Raw genomic sequence first — 22,464 nt, 5'->3', positions numbered from 1 at the left:
ACAGAAATTCCATCCTCCCAAAAATGTCATTTCTTATGGGACATTTGCCACAAAGCACAGAAATGAGGTGCAAGTTTTAAGCAGGAAGGCAGGGGCTAGTCTAACACCTGGATGGAAATTAACACATAACCAAGGAATGAGAAAAACACTGCTACAGTAGAACTAGCCTTTTCTGTGAACATCTCCTGATGCTTTCTGTAATAAAATAAAGCAAATCAAACCTGCCATTTATTTCACACTACATCTATTCATATGAAGCTGATTGCTTCCAGGGTTAGCTACTCCAACAGGACATACCATCCTGAAAGTCAGAACTTACAAAGCACTGCATTGTAATACATCACACTACAGAAAACCCGTCACAGAAAGTACTGGGAATCCAAAGTGAGATCTCTGTCCCTCTTCTGTGATTTTCATACCAAAAAATCTGATGCAAAGAGTGGAAACCATAACCTCGATGCAGAGTTTGATATGCATGCATGTCTATTCTAACAAGCTCATACAGTTGCAATTTTGCTGTCAGTACAATACAATCCCTACTGCTAATGCCTTCTTGCATAAGCCAGTCCTTTGTGATGTCCGGTTTGAGCTAGTGCTGAGTAAATCCGTTAATGTAGAATGAGAACTAAAAAGTTTTATAGAGAGTCAGGCCTGCCTCTGAACACTGGAAGAAATGTAAAGATTGAGTATTTTCCTCAAGGTGTATCTATCTGTTTAGAAACAGAACAGTTCTATATGTTTTGCTAATAATATCCAATTTCAAAGCATGCTACTGCAGCACTAGTTCTACAGGACAGACTTCTATGAAAAGTACTGTTAAGACTTTCTGCTACCTGGAATAGTACCAAATTGCTGCTTAAGCTGCTACTAAAGTGGAAATTGAAACCAGATGCTCTCAAAGAGAACTCACTTCAAAAGTTCTCATAGTTTTAATCATACGTGAACTTCAATACAGGATACTTCCAAGAAAGAAAACAAATTTTAGAAAAGGATTGATTTTTACCTCTACCCACTAAGGATACATTAGTATATGATACAAATATGCATAAGCCTGCTTTTCTCCTAACCTTCCACACTCAAAAAGCAGGAACAGTTCTAGTTTCAGAATGTATTGTTTCAAGTATGCTTCAGTTTTTTGAGGCACCAGACAAAGAAGTGAGGGATTTACAAATACTCCTATAGCACTTAAAAAAACTGCAAGTGTGACAGCTCACATCAATTTCATGAACACATCCCCAGAGTCCTAAAGCATGCAAATATTTTACACAGAACTTTTGGAGTTCTGATCTGTTTACACACAAGCCCTTCTACAAAGAACCTTGTGCTGACTCACTACTCCCCAGCACCATCAAGCACAAGGGACTTGTGACAAATGTCTGCTATGTAAACATATGTTAACGTCTTGCATCCTAACTCTTCATTTACTCGAGTAAACTAGGTCCTGTAAACGTCATCACAGCCCTGGCTCATCCCAGGGAATAGAGGACTGATCCAAAATAGGTCATGCTTTACTTCAGCCATTGCTTCTTGCTCAGGTTTTCCCTCTTTCTGTGCCATAAACCTGTCAGTTACCTGGCTTCAGAGATCTATCAGACCTAAATCCAGCATGGTTAGAAAGCGAAAGTGACTTGAACTACTGCTACTGCAACTACTGAAAAGCAAAACAAGATGTGATCACTTAATCAAGGAGGTAAGCTGAGCTCACTGATGATAGGCAAAGGGTTATTTACTGTATCACAAGACAGCATCAGTCTTCATCTTCACAGTCCAGCCAGCTGACTCTACAGCATCAGTGTACCACATCTTACTGAGATCACTATATTCAAAAGAGAAAACACACTTGGAAGGCAAACATAACAGCTGGCTTGCTTTCAGATCCATATACAGAAAACACCAATACATATTCTTTTAGTACAAAGGCTGAAAGACTCACAAAGAACCAAACCCCATACATACCAACTTAAAGTCCTGGCAATCTGTTCCCTTACATCTCAACCCAAAGTCTATAGAAGAAAGCAAAGACTTTGTAGAACAAGTCATACGACTGCCTCAGTCGTTCCCCCTATGAACACAAGAGCTCATTGTTAGTCAACTACAAATATTCACATTGAAGTTCAAGAGGACGAGTTTAGCAGGGCTGATTTGGAACAGCAACATTTCATTCTTCTGACCACAAAGTTGTAGTATTTCCCTGTATTTGATTTATTAATATAATTAAATTCTGCTAATGAAGGAAAGGATGAGGTATGATCATAAAACTTAGAAAAATACAGCAGAAGCACAAGTAGAAGCAAGAGCCAAGCTATCATCCACACAGAAGGAACTCTTACTTTGGCAGGATCATGTCAAATCAGGCAGACATTTAGGCTGTAAGAGAACTGCCATTCAAGGGAAAAGCTGGAGATGCTGAGAGTATGCAGCACCCTTCTCCCAATGTACATGTCTAATATAAAATTTCATCATTCAAGACTGCTGGAAATAACAGTTTCTGAACTAGCCACATGCTAGGGACAAGGACTGTTTGCCTCCCACCTCTCCCTCCTAAGACACTAACACTTCCTCCTCAACACGGACCTTGCTGCCCTCCTTCCCCTCTCCTGTTTCCACATTTGGCTATGTCAAAGTCTGTTTATTCAGAGGCTGCTGAAGCACTGCAATTTTAACCAGTGGAGAATGTTGCAGTTCCCAGCCAGGAACCTGTCTAAGAGCACATGAGCAAACTGCAAAGACTAATTGCTGATTGCAGATTAGAAGGCTGGTTTTGGCTTAAAATCTTGGATTTAAGCTTTTCTATCAGAGAAACTGCTCTCTTCAAAGTGTTTCTACACAGGCAAGACTTAAAAAAGCTCTTACTGGCTTGTTCTAAAGTGAGACTCAATGGAAATTCCACGTTTTCCTCTCAAATGTATTTATTTTTCACATTTTACTTAAACAATTAAACTGTGATCTAGTAAGTGTCATGAGGACTACTTAGGTTTGAGAGCTGCAGAAGTTGCCAGTCTCCAGAGCCCATTCTGTCTCCACTTGTGTTCCAGTATTATAATGCTGATTAGTCAAATATCAGGACTTCAAAGAAAAAGCCTTCTGATTTTGCAATTTTCTGTGAAGTATTGTTTCTATTCTGAGTAATGCTGAAATTAAATATGGCTGCTATTCACTCTTGCCAATACTAATGCCAAACAAGCTAGATTCAATGACATCTGCAGTGATGTACCCATTTGGGAAGCACATTTTGAGTTGCAGAGCTACAGGATTACTAGAAAAAAACTACAGCCCAAGGATATTTTGTTGCCCCAGTGAGATTAAGCATTTATGTTCTCAGAGGCATATGCCACAAGTAACTTTCCTCAAACTGAAGGCCTCATTGAAGCTGATCTATTATACTGATGCCAACAGAACCAGAACAGAACACTGTTGCATGCTTTCAGATCCTGTAGGGACAATATTTTGTCTTCTCCTTTTGAGGGACTGGACATCTTTGAAGTCTGCTAGTCTCACAGAGAGACCAGATTTTAAGATGCAAGTGTTCTTAAGAATGTACACAGGAAACATTTTCTTTTTATTCTTAAGGACTGTTTTGAGAATAGATCTTAAGGCAGTTTTGATCTAACTACTTCCCTTAAGTATTCTTCTATACACCACTGATTACTTTGATCAACCCCTTTGTAATCTCTCCCCCACACTTCTTCCCAACTGGATTATGGCAAATGCATGTAATGTTTTTGCCATGTTTTTCTTGGCTCTTACTGGCTTACTAGTGCTGCTGGACTCAGTTGTTGACTCAGAGTGAAAACAGCTTCCTATCAAAAAAAATTAACACTTCTGAAGCTGGCTGTCTGCTCTAAAAGCTCTGCATTGAGAATCCTATTAATGATTCATTATTAATGAGGTCTAACTAACAGGTAATTTAAAAAAGAAATTCCAAAACAAACATGCATGCATGTACAGTTGTTCTGCATTTCTGAAAAACTCAGATGTCTCCCTTGCTACTTTTTATTTCATTTTGGACACTAACCAAATAGAAGCAAAAAATGTTACATAGCCCAGAAATCACCAGTGAGTTTTACAATGCAATGCTGGAGTTCCTATCTCCAAATAAAATCTACCTTGGAAAGCATTCTTTGCTGTTTCTGCTATAGCCCAGAACACACTTTTCCCACATTTCCAATATTAAAGAATCAGACTTCAAAGACCGATACAGATGCAAAAATCCCACTTCTACTTCAGATTTTAGAAGGACTTGGAGCATTAAGAAGATTGCCCCTTCTTAGGGATGATTTTCCTCTGAGACAGGTTTTATCCTTGCTCCTAAGCAGGCAACAGCCATCAGACTTCAGCCAGGCCCTGGGTAAAAGATTTCCAGAAATCAGAGTACAGCACACAGACATTTGTCCAGCAGTTAGAGCAGACAGATAAATGTGCTCTAGAGTATGGAAATTCAGTGCAGAACTAGATAATCCAAATGTTCTCATTTAGTGGAACAGGTCTTTTCCCCTTATGAATAACCTAAAATACTTTTGCCCTTATGTGATAGGAACTTTCCATTGTTGCTGTGTTTGTCTGGGTTTTCAGAATTTTTTTCAAGAATATTGCAGCAAAGCTATTTACTCTTAAGCTGTGTATTTATTACTCTCCTATAAGCAATCCAGTAGCAACTACAGTTCAGAGGAAGAAGAGGTCCCAGATCAAACTTCTAAGAAGCTCTTTTACAAACTTCTCTAATAGAACTCACTGGCTGCTAGAAGAGAACTTGATTTGATGAAAGTCCTGTGTTCTCCCCATCCCAGGCTGAAACAGAATCTGACAGTCTAGAATGACACATCATTTTTTGGATTGAATAAATTGCATGTGTGATCAAAGACAACAGTAGAAAAGCACAGATCATATATATCACCAGCTGATCTTTGACACATGGGTCCTTGAAATTTTCTAACACTACAGTACTGGACTGTCCCTTAAGTATTTGTATCTCTAAGGATTGTTCAAACTAGAGAAGAGAGGGCTCAGGGCAAATCTCATCTATATAAATACCTGAAGGGAGGATGCAAAGACAACTTGAGCCTGGGTCTTCTCAGTAGAGGTCAGTGACAGGACAGGAAGGAACAGGCACAAGCTGAAAGGCAGGAAATCCCCTCTGACTGTCAAGAAACATTTTTTCACTGTGATGCTGACAGAGCATTGACACAGGCTGCTCACAGAGGTTATATAGCCTTTATCCTTGGAGATACTCAAAAGCCATCTGGACATGATCCTGAGCAAGCAACTCCAGGTGGCCTTGACTAAGCAGGAGGAGGTGGACCAGATGACCCCCAGTGGTCTCTTCCAACCTCAACCATTTCCATTTTGTTCTTCTGAGAAATTAAGGTTTAGGCCTTAGCCCAAAAAGTCACTTTAGAGGTGGAGGAGATACAGGTAAAACAAAACTAGATTTCTGCTATCCATGCAGATGCCTGCAGTCTAAGGTTTCCTTAGAGTCTGAAAGGCTCAGCCAGCTCATTTTAACCTCAATTTGATTTGTCTGACCTTGCAGCACAGTGTTTCACTGGAAAAACACACAATCCAATTTGGATGCATAGCACAGGATACATCCTCAATTAATAATCTTGGCATTTCCAGAAAGGTATACATGGATTACCACATTACCTAGAAGAGGTATACTATTATCTCGACAACTCAAGATTTTTCCTCACCACAATGATAAAAGCCTTGTTTATGGGTATCCCATTAGTTCACATCTGTCAGGTCAAACCCACCAAGTTCCTGCAGGTGCTTTTCTGCTACTGTAGCCCTGCACAAGGCCTAGAGGCTGATACTCTGACCAATTAAACTGAATATATCCAGGCAGGATGAGAGTAGTTTTGCTCTCTCTATCGTTTCTCCCACCATAGTTCTTGACTCAAAAAAAAGGGATGTGCAATAGTGACACTATTACAAGAAGCTGTATTCCTATCTAAAGGTCATATGTATTTGAACAAGATTTTGTTGTGGAAGCAGTGAAGCTCGGGCAATACAAAACTCCCTGAAGCAGATGAAAAAGTTTGCAATCTACTTCTATGTTAAAAAGCATCCTTACATTATGAAGGTACACTGCAGACCTCCTTTGAATATGTATGTTCTAAAAGTCTCATTCTTGAAGTCTCCTAGCATACCTATGGATCCAGGAGTTACTCAATTGATGTCCCCATTTTAACATTAATAACGTAGCCCTGACAAACATGAGAGGAGGGAAAACATTCCTATTCAAAAAAAACCAGAATCCACATTTACCTTACAAACGTTTAACATGAAGCTATGCAAGAAAAGTATGCACATCACAGGTGTCACTCCCAAAGACAAGATGTTCAGATGAGGGCTGTGCTTAGAAAGCCAGGCATCTTCTTTGTACTGGACTCATCAGGATGCTCACCACAAATGGATACACTCTGTTCGTAAGAGGGGCTCTACCTCACCATTTCTTTGCAGCAACATTCAGTTCACTATAAATGGAACATAATTTGTTTTGTGTGTGCTAATCAACCAACCTGAATAGCATAGGCTATTTCCCACTTGTACATAATACTGAAAGCATTTATTATTAAAGTGTATTATTGCTGCATTTCAAGGAAAGTGATGTTAACAATACAAGCAGTATAGAGAAAGAGTTTACCAACATTCCTTCATGAACAGGCATGGCATGTATCTTCAAGGAAAACTACAACACCATGGATTGACTCTCAGGATGTAAATACTTTCTGAACACAGCCCATTTACCAATTCCACTGATACCGTCAGTGACTCAGCAGCTAGCATTATACTAAGGCATTTCATCACTGGACAGCAGAGCAAGCACTTCTGTATAATATTAGAACAAATACACTTCTGTATACTAATATTAAAACAAATAAAGCTTTTAAAGTTACTGGCTTTCTAGGAGGGTGAGGAGAGAGAGGCCAACAAGAACACATTCGGTCATAACATTAAAAAAACAGACAAGAGGTCAAATTCCACAACTGCTCACCTTTAAAAAAATGCTATCAGCTCTAACAAGCCAGAATTTTTACAGAAGTGAAAAAAGCAGTTCTGGTTGAAATACCATGACTTTGACCTGGTTATGTTTAGGTTAAAAACCAAAACACAATAGACAACACACCCTCCCATAAGCACTAATAGTGTCTAAATGGAAATTATCCATTTTTTTCTTCATAGCTAGAAGACCCCTGTATTTCATGGAATCAGAAGTGACTAAAATAAGCCAACCAAAAAAACCCAGAAAGAACAGCAGAAAGTAAGTTTAGACTGTCACACTTCTTTATTCAAGGAAGGCTACACATGGACAGCTTACTAGCCCATAAGGCAAGAGAGCTGGTATCGCTAAAGTTTAAGGAAGCCGATAAAACCAAAATATACTAGAATCCCACTACATGACAAATTTAAGGTGATTGAACAACTTTAAGTGACACAAAGCCTTAAGTTAATTACACTGCCCAGAAACACTGCCTTTAAAACAGCTTCACACAAAATACATGCCTAATAAAGAGTTAAATTTTCTGTCTCCCCTAAAAGCATGTGTTAATATCCAGTACTAGATAGATTACATGAAATTGATTATTCATATGTGTAGAAATTAATTTTTAAAAGTATTACTCTCATAAAATAGCTTTTATCAGACTTACACAGGGCAAGAAGCCTTACTTTCTTATATATTAATTTTTCATAAATTAAATTTCAAGAAAGAGAGGTCAAGAAGAACAATACATCTCCAGAGAATTAGTAAAGGTGTGTGACCACAGTTATCCAGTTTGGTGTTTTGGTATTTTATATAGCTGAGACATAAAACCAGACCACTCAGCCAGACTGTGACTGCAGCCAATTATCTCGCACATTTGCATGCAAAATCCCAGCAAACAAAGTTAATAGGTATAGTGCTATGCATAGAAGTTTAGCCTTATATACTAGTTTTTTGCTGCTTCATTTTTTTCCTGAAATATTACCAGTCCTCAGCTGACAATACACTAGCTGGCTGGGAGCAAACAAGTTTTAGAACTCTGCTGTTCAACCATTCTTCCGAAACACATCAGGTACAAATTAAGCCAGAACATGGAAAACAAGCTGATCAGTTTTACATGACATGATGACATCACAATGACATCAGAAGAACAAAAGTGTGCACCCTTCTCATGCCAGTTTGTTTTCCAAGCGTGAGAAGAAAACAAACAATATTCTCATAGCACTAAGCAGTGAAAACATTTAGAGAAAAAATCCATCTCACACATTTCTTTTTCTGCTTGTCTCCATCAGCTTGGAGACGAGCATAATTTTGCAAATACATTCATAGAAAACAGAATTCCTAATTGATATTTTAGAAGCTTACTCTATCAAGAACTATTCCATTAAACTTGATTGCTGCTTGGTTTTTTCCCCCTGCAGCCTCAGCTAAGACTGTTTTCTCAACATTAAAAATTAAGTATTTAAACAAGTGGTAGACAAGACCTTAGAAGAAAACCTCAGAGCAGGAGCTGCAGAAGGCACATTAAGGAGGAGTCTCATTTCAAACCAGTATGTTTTTACACTGTGTTTCCCCAGAGGCCCATGAATGGATTCCAAGTTAGTTTACACGAGGCTGCTTAACAACAACCTCCAACAAAAAACACATCTACAGGCCAAGCTTTGAATAGGCATTAACTCACTGTGGAAAGTGCAAGAACAGGTTAGCAGTGGGCTTCCAGGTGGGCTACACAGTAAGGAGCAGGGAATGCCTTCAGACAAGCTGTCTGATCAGCTTCCATGCAGGCTCTTTGAGCTACAGGTCAGGAAGAGTTTCTCTGTCACTAGAAGTCAGTATGCCATTTCATACCCTTCAAAAGTTAACCTCTTTCCTGGTAGATGGTGATATGTTATACCAGCAATCTTGAAGAAAACAAACAAAAAATAAAACAAAAAACCCCCCAAAACCACAAAAAAAAAAAAAAAAAAACCTCCAGAGTTGTGACCCTGCTGTACTAGAAAGACCTGAAGCACTTGCCTTTTATCCTATAGTAACATCTGAGAACATCTGTAAGCCAGAACCATCTTTCACCCAGAAGCCTTTCCAATATAGCACTTGACCAAGGATCTTATCAACTGCTTCAAAAAAAAGCACTCTGTCAACACACATAATAACCTTTCATAAAAGAACAGCAGTAATATTTACTTATCTTTCCCCTGAATGGAGACTCAGTATTTCTTATTTTAAAAAGCTTTTGTCTGGACTGCTGCTTAGCTTCACTTCCCACTCTGGTGACCTATTGCATCTTGGCTGCTCTAGGGAAATCTCAGAAAAAAGAAGTTATGCTCTTTAACTCCCCTACATCTGAGACACTTTGGACTTGCTAAACTCCTGCCTCTGCTGGTAAGGACATCGTCTTCACAGATCTGTAGTTAACCTTATAACTGCAAGGCTGCAGTATACTGGTGGAAAAAAAAAATGTTTTCAGAGGAAGAACACTATGCCATCCACAAACATCTCATTATTAAGTTATTCCAACTTTAATATCTTCACTGTAGAGCTTCAGCCCAGATGAAAGATATGTGCATATACAGAACGCAAAAATTTGTACAGCAAGAATCATCAAGACACGAGTAGAACTGCCAATATTCTAGCAGGAGAAAAAAAACAAATTATTTTCCTGTTGGTATCTTTGATCTCTTATACACCCTGCCTATAACATACTACAACACTTTATATCCTATACTCCTCTGCATAAGGGAAAAATACCAGTCTTTACTAGGGAGCCCATCTGAGCACAGAGAGCTTGTTACTTTCAAACAAGATTCAAGTTGCACTAGGTATTTCTAGCATGTTCCCACTCATCTGGAGGAGAAGGGAAGAAACAGGATCAAGTCAGTTACTGACCAATAGTCAATAAAGGTTTTCTTTTATGCAGGCACACCTTGATTCTCTCAACATCAAACAGCTCTTGCTGTGTTCCAGGCCAATCATCAACCATCTGAAAACTGTTCTCTTTCCACAAGCATACAACTTGAACAGCATTCCAGTTGTTCAGGGCATTGCCTACAGACCTTGACACAGTGAGGTTTTCCCCTCAATCTCCACTACTTTTAGCAAGAGCTGAACAGGATGGACAACATTAATTCCACTGTGCTCCAGTGACTGAAAGGAATAAAAATAAAAATTAAAAAAATTGGGCTGTCACTTGTATGTAAGCACAAAAAGAAAAGACCAGAAAAACAAAGGCACTGGTTTTATCACCTGAGGGACTATAGACTCTATTGTTCTAAGTCTAGTTCAGTAGCCAGCCAATAGATGATCCCCTTTCTAGACCTAACTCAGAAATCTTATCATTAATCTCTTTCTTAGCTTCTCTGATTTTGAGTCCATCACCCCTCTTCATCTCTCTCTCCCACACACCAGAAGACTCCCAAGACCTTATAGAGGTTAATGTAGCTGCTGATATTGCCAGGTGGAAGAAAAGGACTGCTGATGGATGCCAGGACTTCTCCAGCAGATTTGCACAGGGTGCCTTTATCAGCATTTCTCCCTTGACTGCAGATTCCCATCACTGCTCTCCTCACCTGCACCCCCCACAGAGAAACAGATAATAAAACTTCTCTTTAAGGAGTCATCTGGACATAGCCTACAGGCACCCTCATTCACAATACAGTAAGGTAGGAAGCAGGTTTAAGTGGTAACAGTGCTCATATCTGTCTCCCAGAAGACAAATCAGAAATATATCAAAGACAACTATTTGTATGCCAAAGAGCATGCAAGCATTCACCCACAAGAACACACACAGACACATCTAACCTTCAGACATTCAATCATGTTTCCAAGAAATCTGAAATAAACTAAGGCAGTGCACTGAACTTCCAGAGATTGGTATTTACCAGTTGAACCATGTGCACATTTTTATTTACATACAAGAGACAGCACATTACACCATGGTAAAGATAACCAAGTTCAAGGACTATGACCCACAGTATTTTGATATTAAAAAGTTTTTGCAGAAGTGACAAGCTTAATTTGTAATGACAATTTCTTCATAGCTGAAATATGCAACTCATTTAACGCAAAAAGCGAAGAAATCTTTCCTGAATTCGTTATCTCATCAGCTAAGGCTTTTCAACAGCTTGTAAACAAGTCCCCTTTTTAAGACAAAAAAAAAACTAGAAAGAATGACAACATCTGCAAAGGCTGAAGATCAAAGCCACAAACAGACTACAAATGAAACCAGCTTACAACTGCTATCCGTTCTACACTCATGCAATACGAGCCCTTAATTTACTGTTACATATAACCCTTGATGGTAAAAGCGAAACTTAAGAGTCAAGCTACTCATCTACACTCTTAAGCACTGCTTAGTGAAGAAGCAAGGTAAAAAAGGGAAAAAGCTAATTTCTTTAAATAAATAATTTTTTTCCTATCAATTTCACATGGCTTTGGTACAGGTAGTTCAAGTACTAGAGATGAATTTTAAACTCATTCAGAAAATCTAGCGGAGAGAATAGCGTGAAAAGAACCTTAAGTTCAACTCCTCCTACAACTACATAAAATAACTCAGGACACAAAAAGTACTAGAACCAAACTGCTTTAGGAATGTAGGTTCTGATATTTGCTAGGAATATTGCAAAGCAAATCCTGCTTTGAAACACTACTTACTAACCTTGTGCCAAAGTCACTGCAGAAAACGTTTCAAGTTGTGCTGGCTGGCTCCGACACCAATGCCCGAGAAAATACTCAGATTAAAGCAACCAAGTTACATTCCCTTCTGCCCTCGCAGGTTTTAACTATTCGGCAAAAAGTATCCGTGCTCGCATCTGCTTGACACTGAAGGGTTCATCCCAATGTCAAGAAGGAAGCAGAGCCACAACCAGCAGCCCCCAGCCCATCGCGAACGCGACATACCGCGGGACGATCCGGGCAGCCCCGTTCCGAGGGAAGCGCCCCGGCTGCAGGAGCAGCAGCAGCAGCAGCAGCGGCAGCACCTGCCGGGCGGGAGGCACACACGCCCGGGCGGCCCCTTCACCTTGCAGCGCACGCCGCGGGCTCCGCGGCCGCCCCGGCGCGGCGCAGGGCGGGGCGGGGGATCGCGGCCGCCCCGCGCAGCCGGGGCGCGGCTCCGCGCAGGAGGAGGAGGAGGAAACCAGCCCCAAACGGCGGGGCGGCCACGCCGGCCGCCAGCCCGGCTAAAAATGGCCTGGCAGCCCGAGCGCGCCCGCCCCTGCCGCGCCCCCGCCCCGCCGCCGAGGCACGGGCGCTGCCCGGCGCTCACCGCCCGCGGGCTGTGCGGGCTCCCGAGCCCGAGGGGGCCGCCCCGCACGGAGCCCCGCCGCAGTGGGTTATTTTTGGAAGCTCCCCCCGCCCCCCGCTCCCGGCTCTGCGGCGTCACGGAGCGGGAGGTCGCGCCTCTCCCGGCTCCGGGAGCGCCCCCGCCACCGCGCACAGCGAGCCCGCACGGCCGCGCCGCCGGAGGGAGAGCGGCGGCACACGCAGCGATCGAGAGCACGCTCCTGCACCACCGCCAGCGCAACTGGGAGACGGCTGAAGCTGCCTATTTTAGCAGTTTCATCTGCGGACTGCGCGATTATGCTACAATTGCCAAAGCACGGTGATAAGTAACACTAAATAAAGTTTTTTCTGGAGAGCCAAAAGTGCGTTCACTGCGGTTATCCTTACTGAAGTGAGGAGCCCCTCCTCATTAATCAAGCAGTAGCTTTTGGTATGCCGACAATTTAAATTAGAGGGAAAAAGAACGCTCGTTAAAGAAGCAGGATAAAAAAGCACCAGGCTTGAGAAAACGTTAATTCTAGAGATAACCAGATTTCATGAGACATGTCAAGGTTATATATATTGCTTTTCAAATGCTAACAAAACAACAGTCTAGAAATCAACACTGAACAGCAAATAACAGGGCCTGACTTATAAAGGACAATAAAGCCAAATGCTGTGGGTTTAAGAAGAGCAATGATCAATGAATGTAGCTTCTTGGAAACCTGCAAGTCTTAGGAAGAGATTATGGCATCTTTAAAAGCCTACACTATATTCCTGAACTCAATAGTTTGAAGTTTAAAAATACCAAGACAAAAAACTCTCCAGGATCACACTTTCTCCGTCATGACCGACTGATTTCACTAGCTATGGCGGAAAATCAAGTTCACATCTCATCCTATCCCTCTGTGCCCAAATCTATATGCTTCCAGATTAAATTAAGGCCTCTATTACACCTACTGAGACTATTCAAGTTCAAGTAAGGTGAAATTACAATTTCACCATATGTTCTGCCATACTCCACTCAGGAAAGCTATTTTAGTCTGGCTTGAAGCAAGATGCCAACACAATTAAGGAATACTAACTAACACTATACACCCACTGTTGTAACAATTTCCCCCTCATCCGCAAATGAAACTGGCAACTTTAATATCAGACTTTCTTAAGGAAAAAAAAAAAAAAAGGATTGCTTGTTCCACTCTGCTAGAACTTAAGTAAGTCTAAAAGACTCGTGACTGGAGACAAAGGACTTGGAAAGGAATGAAAAAACCCAAACCTAGACAATGGAGCCAGTGTTTGTGGCTCACTGTTAAATAACTGGAAGACTAACAGCACCAACACAAACCTCATTTCAAAACACAGCTTACTGATGACAGTAGAATAAGAGCCTAACCCAGGGATTATGGTTACCACAGTACAGGAAGACAAGTTTATTCCATGGTACCAGGGTGTCTTCAAGAAAGGAAGAAAAATACCAGCTCTCCTGCTCTAGGAGCTAGTGAATTTGACATATATTCCCAAATTGAAGTGTTTGCATTTTGTTTAACACTATACAAGATATTTGTTACTGGGAAAGCCAGAAGTTCAACAAATAGCATTTGCACACCCACTAAGCACATGGTCTGAAAAATAAACTCAGAAGCAATATTGCTCAACATTTCAGTTAGCTAGTAAAAATAAAATAAAAAAATCTGAAAATTAATTTTCTCAATATTTTGACCTTCAAATAAGCAAAGCAACAGCTTTATTGAATTCAAGCATTCAGTTTGAACTTTGCAAGCAGTAGCTTGTAACCAAAATGTCTCTTTTCAGAACACCCAAATACTAAGACATCCTTTTGCCAAGGCATGTACCTACTCTTTCTCTAGAAGAATGAATTTCATACCATTCAGTATGCAAAAAGACATCTTACCAGCAACATGAAGTTGTATGGGTTTGTGTATGTATTTTTGTAACAGGTTAAGCAGGGAACTAGCCAGATATGCTACGTTGTTCAACCCTTTATAGACCCACGCAGCATACATACCCCTTCTTGCTTTCTGAATAGGTTGAGGCACTCAGCCAGAGCCTCACATGTTTCCTGGGATACTTCAGAGACCACATCAACTTTCTGCAGGAGGGGAGAAGATATTCCTGAAAGCACAAAAATATAAGTAGAAGGATGTCAGAAAGATGTTGTAAACTACAGGATTCTTCTAATTATTTTTTCCTGTAAGTAATACAGGCATAACATTCACATGTTACAGGAAGGCTGGTGCATTGCAAGATCTGTGGGAGGTTTTTTTTTTTTTCGCCTCCTTTCCCTAGTACTGGTATAAGAGGCATATGAATAGATTGAGTTTCTCTTTCAGCATGGTTTAGAAAGCAGAGGCAGGAAGCCATGGCAGCAGGACACTGGAAAAGGGACTAGCAACAATCTTCTTTTAACTTCTTTCTAGATTTTAAAGCTCCAGGTGACAGAATTTAAATAAAAATAATTCTGCACTGGTTTAATATAAATAAAAGTGTAAAATGTAAGATTTTTTGCCTTCTGCCATGTATTATACAGAAGAGAAAGAGCTTACCACAGTGCTCAGTGCAGCTGTAAATTTAGGTTTGAAAAAAATAGATGGGAGTTGTAACTACAAGCACACTGAACAATTAAAGGGGAAGATCTTATTTTCATGGACTCATCTTATGTGTAAGTAGTACATCTTGTCACCTCATATCCTGACTTCTATTACCATTTACAAAAGGGACTGCATGTCTAGAGCCAGCAGGAAATGATGATAACTCAATCAGCTGGTAGAAATGATTTGAGTCAGTCTTTGAAGTTTTGTGATGTGCAGCAATTCCTCAGAAATCAAGCAAGCCATTTTCTCAGGAAGCAAAGTCGTTGCAATTAAAATAATTGCAACATTTAGTGCCTGCAGACTCCAGGATCAGTTGACACCATTTAGCAACACAGGTGCTTCAAGCTGATGTCACCACTGAAGATAAAGAGGTCCATCAGTGACTGTACCTGAATTTATTTTTTAACTTACACTGCTTATGCAGGACAAGATACATTACATATCCACACACTAATTGTGGTCTCTGATACCAGAGCTCACCATTGACTCAAACTGACTCTTACAGCAGCTACTAAGAACAACCTCTAGGAGGGGCAGCGCACTGAGTGCAGGGGACATCTTTATTTGTAATATCCAAGATGCAAAAATCTCAAAGATAACTGGATTCAGAATAACATGTTGAAACAGTAAGGGAGAGAATTTTAAATATCAGGTGCCAACATAGCCATTTTTATATTACTCAAATGTTTGTAGGGAAACCTCCACACAGAAGGGCTTCTAACTCAGAAATTTACACTCTTCTGGAGATAGAGGATTCAAATACTTTAAAAATACCACAACAACGGGAGAACTAGAGCAGTTGTCTCTTATGACCTATAGAAGTTACACATGAACCCTGAAAGAGTTCACTGACCTTGCAAGTTACAAACATTCACTGGAAGGAAAACAGGAACTTATTACTGCCATCGGCCAAGACTAGCAGTTTCTAGGAATGAGATAGTATCTGCTTTTGCTTTATTATGAGTATTGGTTGTTTAAGTTGTGTATTTCCTTTCTAAAAATGTTTTTCTTGTTTAAAAAAGAACCTCATTGATTCTTCAGGTCAGCACTTAGGAGTCAGAGAGACTGCCTCTACAGCTACCAAAGGGAATTTATCCACCTTAGACTAATTTTCAAGCTGAGTTTTTTTGTGAAAAATTCAATTTTATGTAACAGTAATTACAAATCTTTACAATAAGACACTTATATACATTTTCAAATGTCCCTTTGCCTTGTGAAATACAAATTTGGTAATAATTCAGTTAATGAAAAAGACAGGTAACATCATGGAGTAACTCACCCCAGTAGCATGTGGAGACAAAGCTGTATTTTAGCCTCTTTTTGGAAAGGCACAGAGATGAAAGAACTTTTTTCTTCTCAAAACTGGTATTCTACTACAGACTAGGGATCTGTATAGACAAACAACTTGCTCTCTAATCTGAACTTCATAATTTTAGCCACAATATATAACAAGGACTCGGGCCCAAAGGACCAACAGTTAGATGTTCTTACAGAACTCCTCTGTGTGTTCAATACATCAGCAACTTCTGTACATGTTTAAGGCATTTAATAAAACAAGTACAAATCTCTAGCATCTTGATGCCTGTGATATATTTTGGCAGTTATGCAGCAAAAATCCAGGTACATGTTAAGAATTATAACTTGGGATGAAACCTGAGAAGTTCAAATCTAGCATAAAAGTCATGGCAAAATGTGTGGAATACGTCCTATAGTACCATCCCTCCAGCTCCCTGTATAGTTTTGGAATTTCATGGCTCTTTGTACATGAAGAGACACTTATGCACTACAATAAGCTACCAACTACAGATTTTTTTTAAAAAAACCTTGAAAGTAGACCCCTGTGTTATATTTTTATGATACTACTCAATAAGGACTTATAGCTAGAGGCAATTTCACTGCATTTACAGCTGCTAATAAAATTTCTTTCAATCAGCATACTTCTTAGTTGTTTCTCCAAATCTGAAATCTTAATTGCTAGCAATTACTATAATGCTACTTTATTTGAATCTTTTTTCATGGGGAAAATTGTCCTCTATTTTCAAGCTCCTGAAAATTTTATTTTGGGGAAATAAAAGCATCCCATTAAAAAGAAAAGATTAGTTGCTTGTAAAAAAACTACATTTTACATGAATAAGCTTTACCTTTTGTAGCATCCAAAGATTTAACTATTGCAAGGAAGTCTGAAACCTCTTTACTGAGCCTTTGCTGGCATGCTTGTGCTTTCTGAAAGACAACAAGGATAGCTAGTTCAGAAGAGCCTTGTTCTAAGGAAAATGTATGTTTACTTTTTTTACTATAGTGAAATCTTAAAATTTGGACAGCATTAAATCTTATCAAAGATTCCCAGACCAGAGATTGATATATTAAAACTGAAACAAATTACTTAAACTACCTTTAAAGACATACAAGCAAACAGAATATTTATGAACATTTTATCACTGACCAGATTTTGTTTAATTTAATGTAGCAAATTAACCCCCAAGGCTTTGCTGCATGTGCCACTTTTGCCTTTTCCCTCATTCTTTATCAAGCAACTTAAAAATCTGCGAAGAGCAAGTGCTGGTTTTTTGAGAAACTTAAGGACAAAACAGGAACATTCATAGGTTAACTGATAACTGGCAAGTATAGTGACATGCAGAAACCAACCCCAAGATCATGTTTCAAGCCCACATTCAAACACGGACTCATGATAAAACCATAGAATGACTTGGGTTGGAAAGGACGTTAAAGATATCTAGTTGCAGCCCCTGGCCAATCACACCTTCCACTGGCCCAGGCTGCTTAGAGCCCCATCCAGCCTGGCCTTGAACAGTTCCAGGGACACCCACATCATCTCTGGGCAACCTGTTCCACTGCCTCACCACCCTCTGAGTAAAGAATTTCTTCCCAATATCTACACAAAATCTCTCCTCTTCCCACTTATCCTATCACAACTGCATCTAGTGTGTAATCACTATTACACAGCTGGCCTGTGTAAAAAGCCAGTTCCCCTCTTTTTTATAAGATGTCTTTAAGAACTGGAAGGCCACAGTGAGGTCTCCCTGAAGCTTTTGCTTCTCCAGCTCTCTCAGCCTGAATTCAAAGGAGAGATATTCATTCATTCCCAATGATCACCTTTGTGGCTCTCCTCTGGACCTGCTCCAACATATTCACATCTTTCTTGTGCTGAGGACCCAGAGCTGGATGTAGCACTCCAGGTAGGGGTCCCTTGCACATCTGCTTTTGATGTGGCCCAGGATGCAGTTGGTCTTCTGGGCTTCAAGTGCACTGTTATCTATTAAATAACACCACCTTCTGTAGGTTGCTGGGGACTGCCAGTTATCCACCCACCTCTGCTGTGCCTCAAGCTACTTTAAAGTTCTTGTACTAAAAGGAATGGTACAAGCTGCTTGGAGTTAGGCAACATGAAGATTTTTGCACTGCAGCATCAACTTTCCCTTAAAATAGAAGGTTTTAGCAGTACATGTATAGCAAAAAGGATCACAAGCTAAATGCAAGAATTACCAAAGACTATTCATTTTCATTGCAGATATAAGCAGTCACTGTACAATGCATCTGATGTGATCAGGGGTGATAAAAGATCGTTTCTAAAACACTTCATTGCCTGTTCTGTAGAGGCCAATGTGGGTTAGCTTTGGTGACAAGACTGGAGGATAACAAGTACAGTACACAAGGCTCCCTCTCCTGGCTGAAACTCTCAAACAGCTTTCTATCTTACAGTAGTGCTGGCAAAAGTGAAATCACAGCCCTGTAGCTATGATAAATGTATTTTTAGCCACACAGTCTGAGCAGGAATACATGACAGCAAGCAATGCAAACACAAGCAGCATTTATACATCCATGGGAGGAATAAGCCCTTTTAATCAAAGGTATATTGAAGTATTCCAACACAAAACAATACTAATCTACAGCTGCCCAGACACTTGAGCCAAGTAAGTATTCAGCACATACTTTCAAAGTGTCCTGTAGGTCTGTAACAGATATTGCATCATCTTCATCATCACTACTCAGCTGTTCCTGTGTGCAGTAATGAGTGCTATATGCAGAGTGTTCCTCTATTGCTTCCAGCCAACTCTGGAAAGGAAAAAAAAGTTAAACATTCTAGAGGTCATACCCAAAACAAAGCATCATGTAAGCAATAACAAAATTTTCTCTTGATATAAACAGTCATTAGTAAAATGAGAAATCTCAATAGGCAAGAAACAGATTGCTAGAAAATGTAACGTATCACAGATGAAATATTCAGTATAGGCAGAGTACCTCAGACTTAACTTATTAACCCTTAAGAACAAATGTAACCCACCCCTTAGTCTATCCAAGGTCACATTAAAAAAAATCTTATTAATTAAAAGACTGCAGGGAATATATTTTCCATCTTTGGGTTTCTGTTCAGACAGCAAGGTCCCTGTGACAAAGTCTGCCTTCTTATACATGACAAACTCTGCACAAAACCTCAAGCACTATCATAATTAAGAGGTAGATTCCTTTCCTCTTCATTGGATCACAGAGTGGGTGGGGCTGGCAGGGATCTCTGAAGGTCATCTAGTCCAACCCCTCTGCTCAAGAAGGCCCACCTAGAGCTGGCTGGCCAGGACATATAGACGACTTTTGAAAATCTTCGAGGATGGAGATTCCACAACTACTCTGGGCCCCCTGTGCCAGGGCATGGTCACCCTCACACTTTTTTCTCATGTCCAGAAAGAAATCCCTGTGCTTCAGTTTGTGCCCATTGCCTCTGGTCCTCTCACCAGGCACCACTGAAAAGAGCCTGGCTCTGTTCCTCTTTGCACCTCTCCTCAGGCACTTACATACTTAGACAAGCTTTGTTGGGAATGAGGAACCCACAAAGCTTCCCTGAGCCTCCCCTTCTCCAGAATGAGCAGTCCCAGTTCTCAGCTTTTCCTAGTAAAAGTGATGCTCTGATCCCTTCAATCACCTTAATGGCCCTTTGTTAGGTTCTCTTTAGTATGTTTGTATCTCTCTTATTGTGAGAAGCCCAAAACTGGACACAGCACTCCAGCACTCCAGTTGCTCCACCCCAACTCCATCTCTAGTTAGTACACCTGTAGAAGTACAACAGTGAATATACTACAGATAGTCCTAAAAAAAAAAAAATCTCTTGTTTCAGAGACATCTTTTCAGAAAATATAATTTATTAGGTCATCTGGGAGTATGATTAAGAGTAGAATGTACCATTAAACATTTGTTTGGGATAATGAACTATGAAAGTGTACCATGAGGTTGCAATAGAAATTTACCACATGGAGAAGTGAATGGAAAACAGGAAGTTAGATAACAGGGCATAATACAGGCACAGAACTAGAAAACAAGGTAGCACTTATTTTAAAGAAGAGATAATTACAATGGGTCCATTTTCTGCTGTTTAATCTATAACCATGCTGAAAGATTTAATATCTGCGCTTAAGCTTCTAAGTCCTGCTGATCAAAATAGGAAACATGCTGCTACTAATGCATCCAGTAGCATGCAAATTATTCATTAGAGAAGTTATGGCATTTTAATGCATTTGATAAAGAGTCATTATTACCTCTCTAGTTTGAGAAGGAAGGCTATTTTTAGGAATCTTGAAACGATGAACAGTGTCATCAAAACATCTGACAGAAAAGAAGCAACTGTCTGTAGATTTTACCTAGAGCAAGGTGGAGAAAACATGAAATTGGTATATAATGAATCATTCAGAAAAAAAAAGAAGTGTAAGCAAAGTAAAAAATTATGCTTAACTCAGAAGTTTTTGCCTCAGTTTTGACCCAAGTAATTGTAGTTTACAAAAAACTCAGAACAGTTTTCAAAAGTGTATCATTATGTTATGATTAGTAATATAGAGGTTCTTATGTCTAAATATTATATTTATTTGCACCACTTGATTCAGACAAAACCTCAACAGTTCAAGATCACCAATATTAAGGAATTTGTAGATACTGAAAAGCAAGTCACTTTTCCACACTATATGAGTGCAGTTTAACAGAATTTGTAGTGTCAAACTAGGATAGGCCAATTATAGAAATATGGAAATTATCTTAAATGCATTTTTCTTAAACACTTCATCTTCCTGGGCATTTTAAATGACACCTGGCCTTGTTTTCTCTGTTCACCCCTTCCAAAATGGATTCCCACAAGCATAATGGAAATCAGGGAAGTTTTGCAAACGTCAGCTTCAAAACTGATGTCAGTCTTTCAACTGAGATCAGCTTAAGTTATGCAATCGGTCACAAGCAGCCAGGGACAGCAAAGGAGGAACTGGAGCTTTGGCTATTTCAGATCACATGCCACAAATCAACCCAGTCTGCTTTCAGGATGCCTTGTGTGTCTAAATCTTCAAGGCTTTAGAAAGCAAGTGAGGGAGCTTTATGGCTACTTTACATAAAAGAATATTTGCTGGACAGGAACAAGAGTTTCTTTCAACAGCACAAGCTTTCTCCCTGTTTTGTAACAAAGATCAGGTTACCAATCCAGCAGAAGTTTTCATTAACCAGGAATGGAATATAATGGAACACAAAAAACCAACTCAGTAATTACAACACATTCGTACCGTGCAGACAGCTTGTGTTAGATGCTTGCATCCCTGACGATGATCATTATGCACTGCGTCAGCTCTTTGAAAAAAGAAGAGATTTAGTGAAGACAGGAATTATTTAAATGGCTTTTCAGAAATTTAAACACAGAACTTACTGTCTCCGATACCAGGAAAGCACTCCATGTTCTAGAACTACCCAGTAGAGTTTCCAGCCAAAAAATCGTGAGTTCTGAAAAGGGGAGAAAAAAATGGCCAGGTAAGCTTAACAGAATACTTTTAGTACAGACAGGTCAGTGTGAGCTGCAGAATTGAGCCCTGGGAGGTAGGAGCCTGAGGCAAGGGACCATGAAGTGGCAATGACCCTTTGCTTAGCCAAGGGCACAGGGACTTGTGGTGTCAGGAGCCGAGGACTCAGCAGGATGACCCCAGACTTTCACACACTTGCATTGCAAGGGCAGAAAAACCCAGGGGTTCCTTGGTTCAGGTACCTCCTCAGAGACACCAGCTCAAGCTGCTATCTTGTTATTGCACAATGATTAAAGTAAGGATCCAGACATCTGGGACTCAGCTGTGGGAAACCAAGGGTCAAGCTGGTAAGGAAACCTTGTCTGACTGAGTGTGGTGAGTTTAGGGAGCCAAGCTGGGCACCCGTAGACTCACTGAAGCCACCAGCTGCAAAGGGGCTTTGGTCCCAGCAGTTAAAAGTCTCTGGTGGAAGAAGTGTGATGGACAGAGTGACTCCTGCATGGTCAGGCAGAGAAGCTTCCTTAACACTTAAAATTAGTAAACATTACAAAAATCTTTTAGGTTCTGCATATCCTGATGATCACAGCAACCTGAGAATATTTTACAATTACAGCACTACTCTTGTTTTTGGAACTACCTAAAGATGAAAGTTGAGCCTGCTATTCAGTAAGAACTGAAATATTAAAATGTTGCCTTTTTTAATAATACAGGAATTGTTGGTCACCACACAATTCTATGAGAAACAAAACACATTGAGATATCCAACCAGAATATTTTATTTTTCTCAAGCTTTAGTACACAGTTCCTCATATTACAATTGTGTTATAGG

General features: G+C 40.0%; 1 protein-coding gene across 4 annotated transcripts in view; it reads right to left on the bottom strand.

Annotated features, from left to right (window-relative positions):
* OSBPL1A (oxysterol binding protein like 1A) overlaps positions 1-22,464 on the bottom strand; it is a 75,760-nt gene that overhangs the window by 34,150 nt on the left and 19,146 nt on the right. For 2 of the 4 annotated variants that reach the window (XM_056483606.1, XM_056483607.1), the window contains 6 exons: positions 21,545-21,618; positions 21,405-21,468; positions 20,403-20,504; positions 18,808-18,930; positions 16,998-17,079; positions 14,271-14,377 (listed from right to left, as the gene is read on the bottom strand). In XM_056483606.1, the coding sequence (XP_056339581.1) occupies positions 14,271-14,377; positions 16,998-17,079; positions 18,808-18,930; positions 20,403-20,504; positions 21,405-21,468; positions 21,545-21,618 (552 nt within the window). Of the gene's footprint in view, positions 1-11,881; positions 12,061-14,270; positions 14,378-16,997; positions 17,080-18,807; positions 18,931-20,402; positions 20,505-21,404; positions 21,469-21,544; positions 21,619-22,464 lie in introns of those variants that run through there. The other 2 variants (XM_056483610.1, XM_056483609.1) reach the window with 1 other exon arrangement.

Source organism: Oenanthe melanoleuca, chromosome 2, assembly GCF_029582105.1.
Source record: "Oenanthe melanoleuca isolate GR-GAL-2019-014 chromosome 2, OMel1.0, whole genome shotgun sequence".
Classification (NCBI taxonomy): domain Eukaryota; kingdom Metazoa; phylum Chordata; class Aves; order Passeriformes; family Muscicapidae; genus Oenanthe; species Oenanthe melanoleuca.
This window is presented reverse-complemented; position numbering and strand designations above follow the sequence as displayed.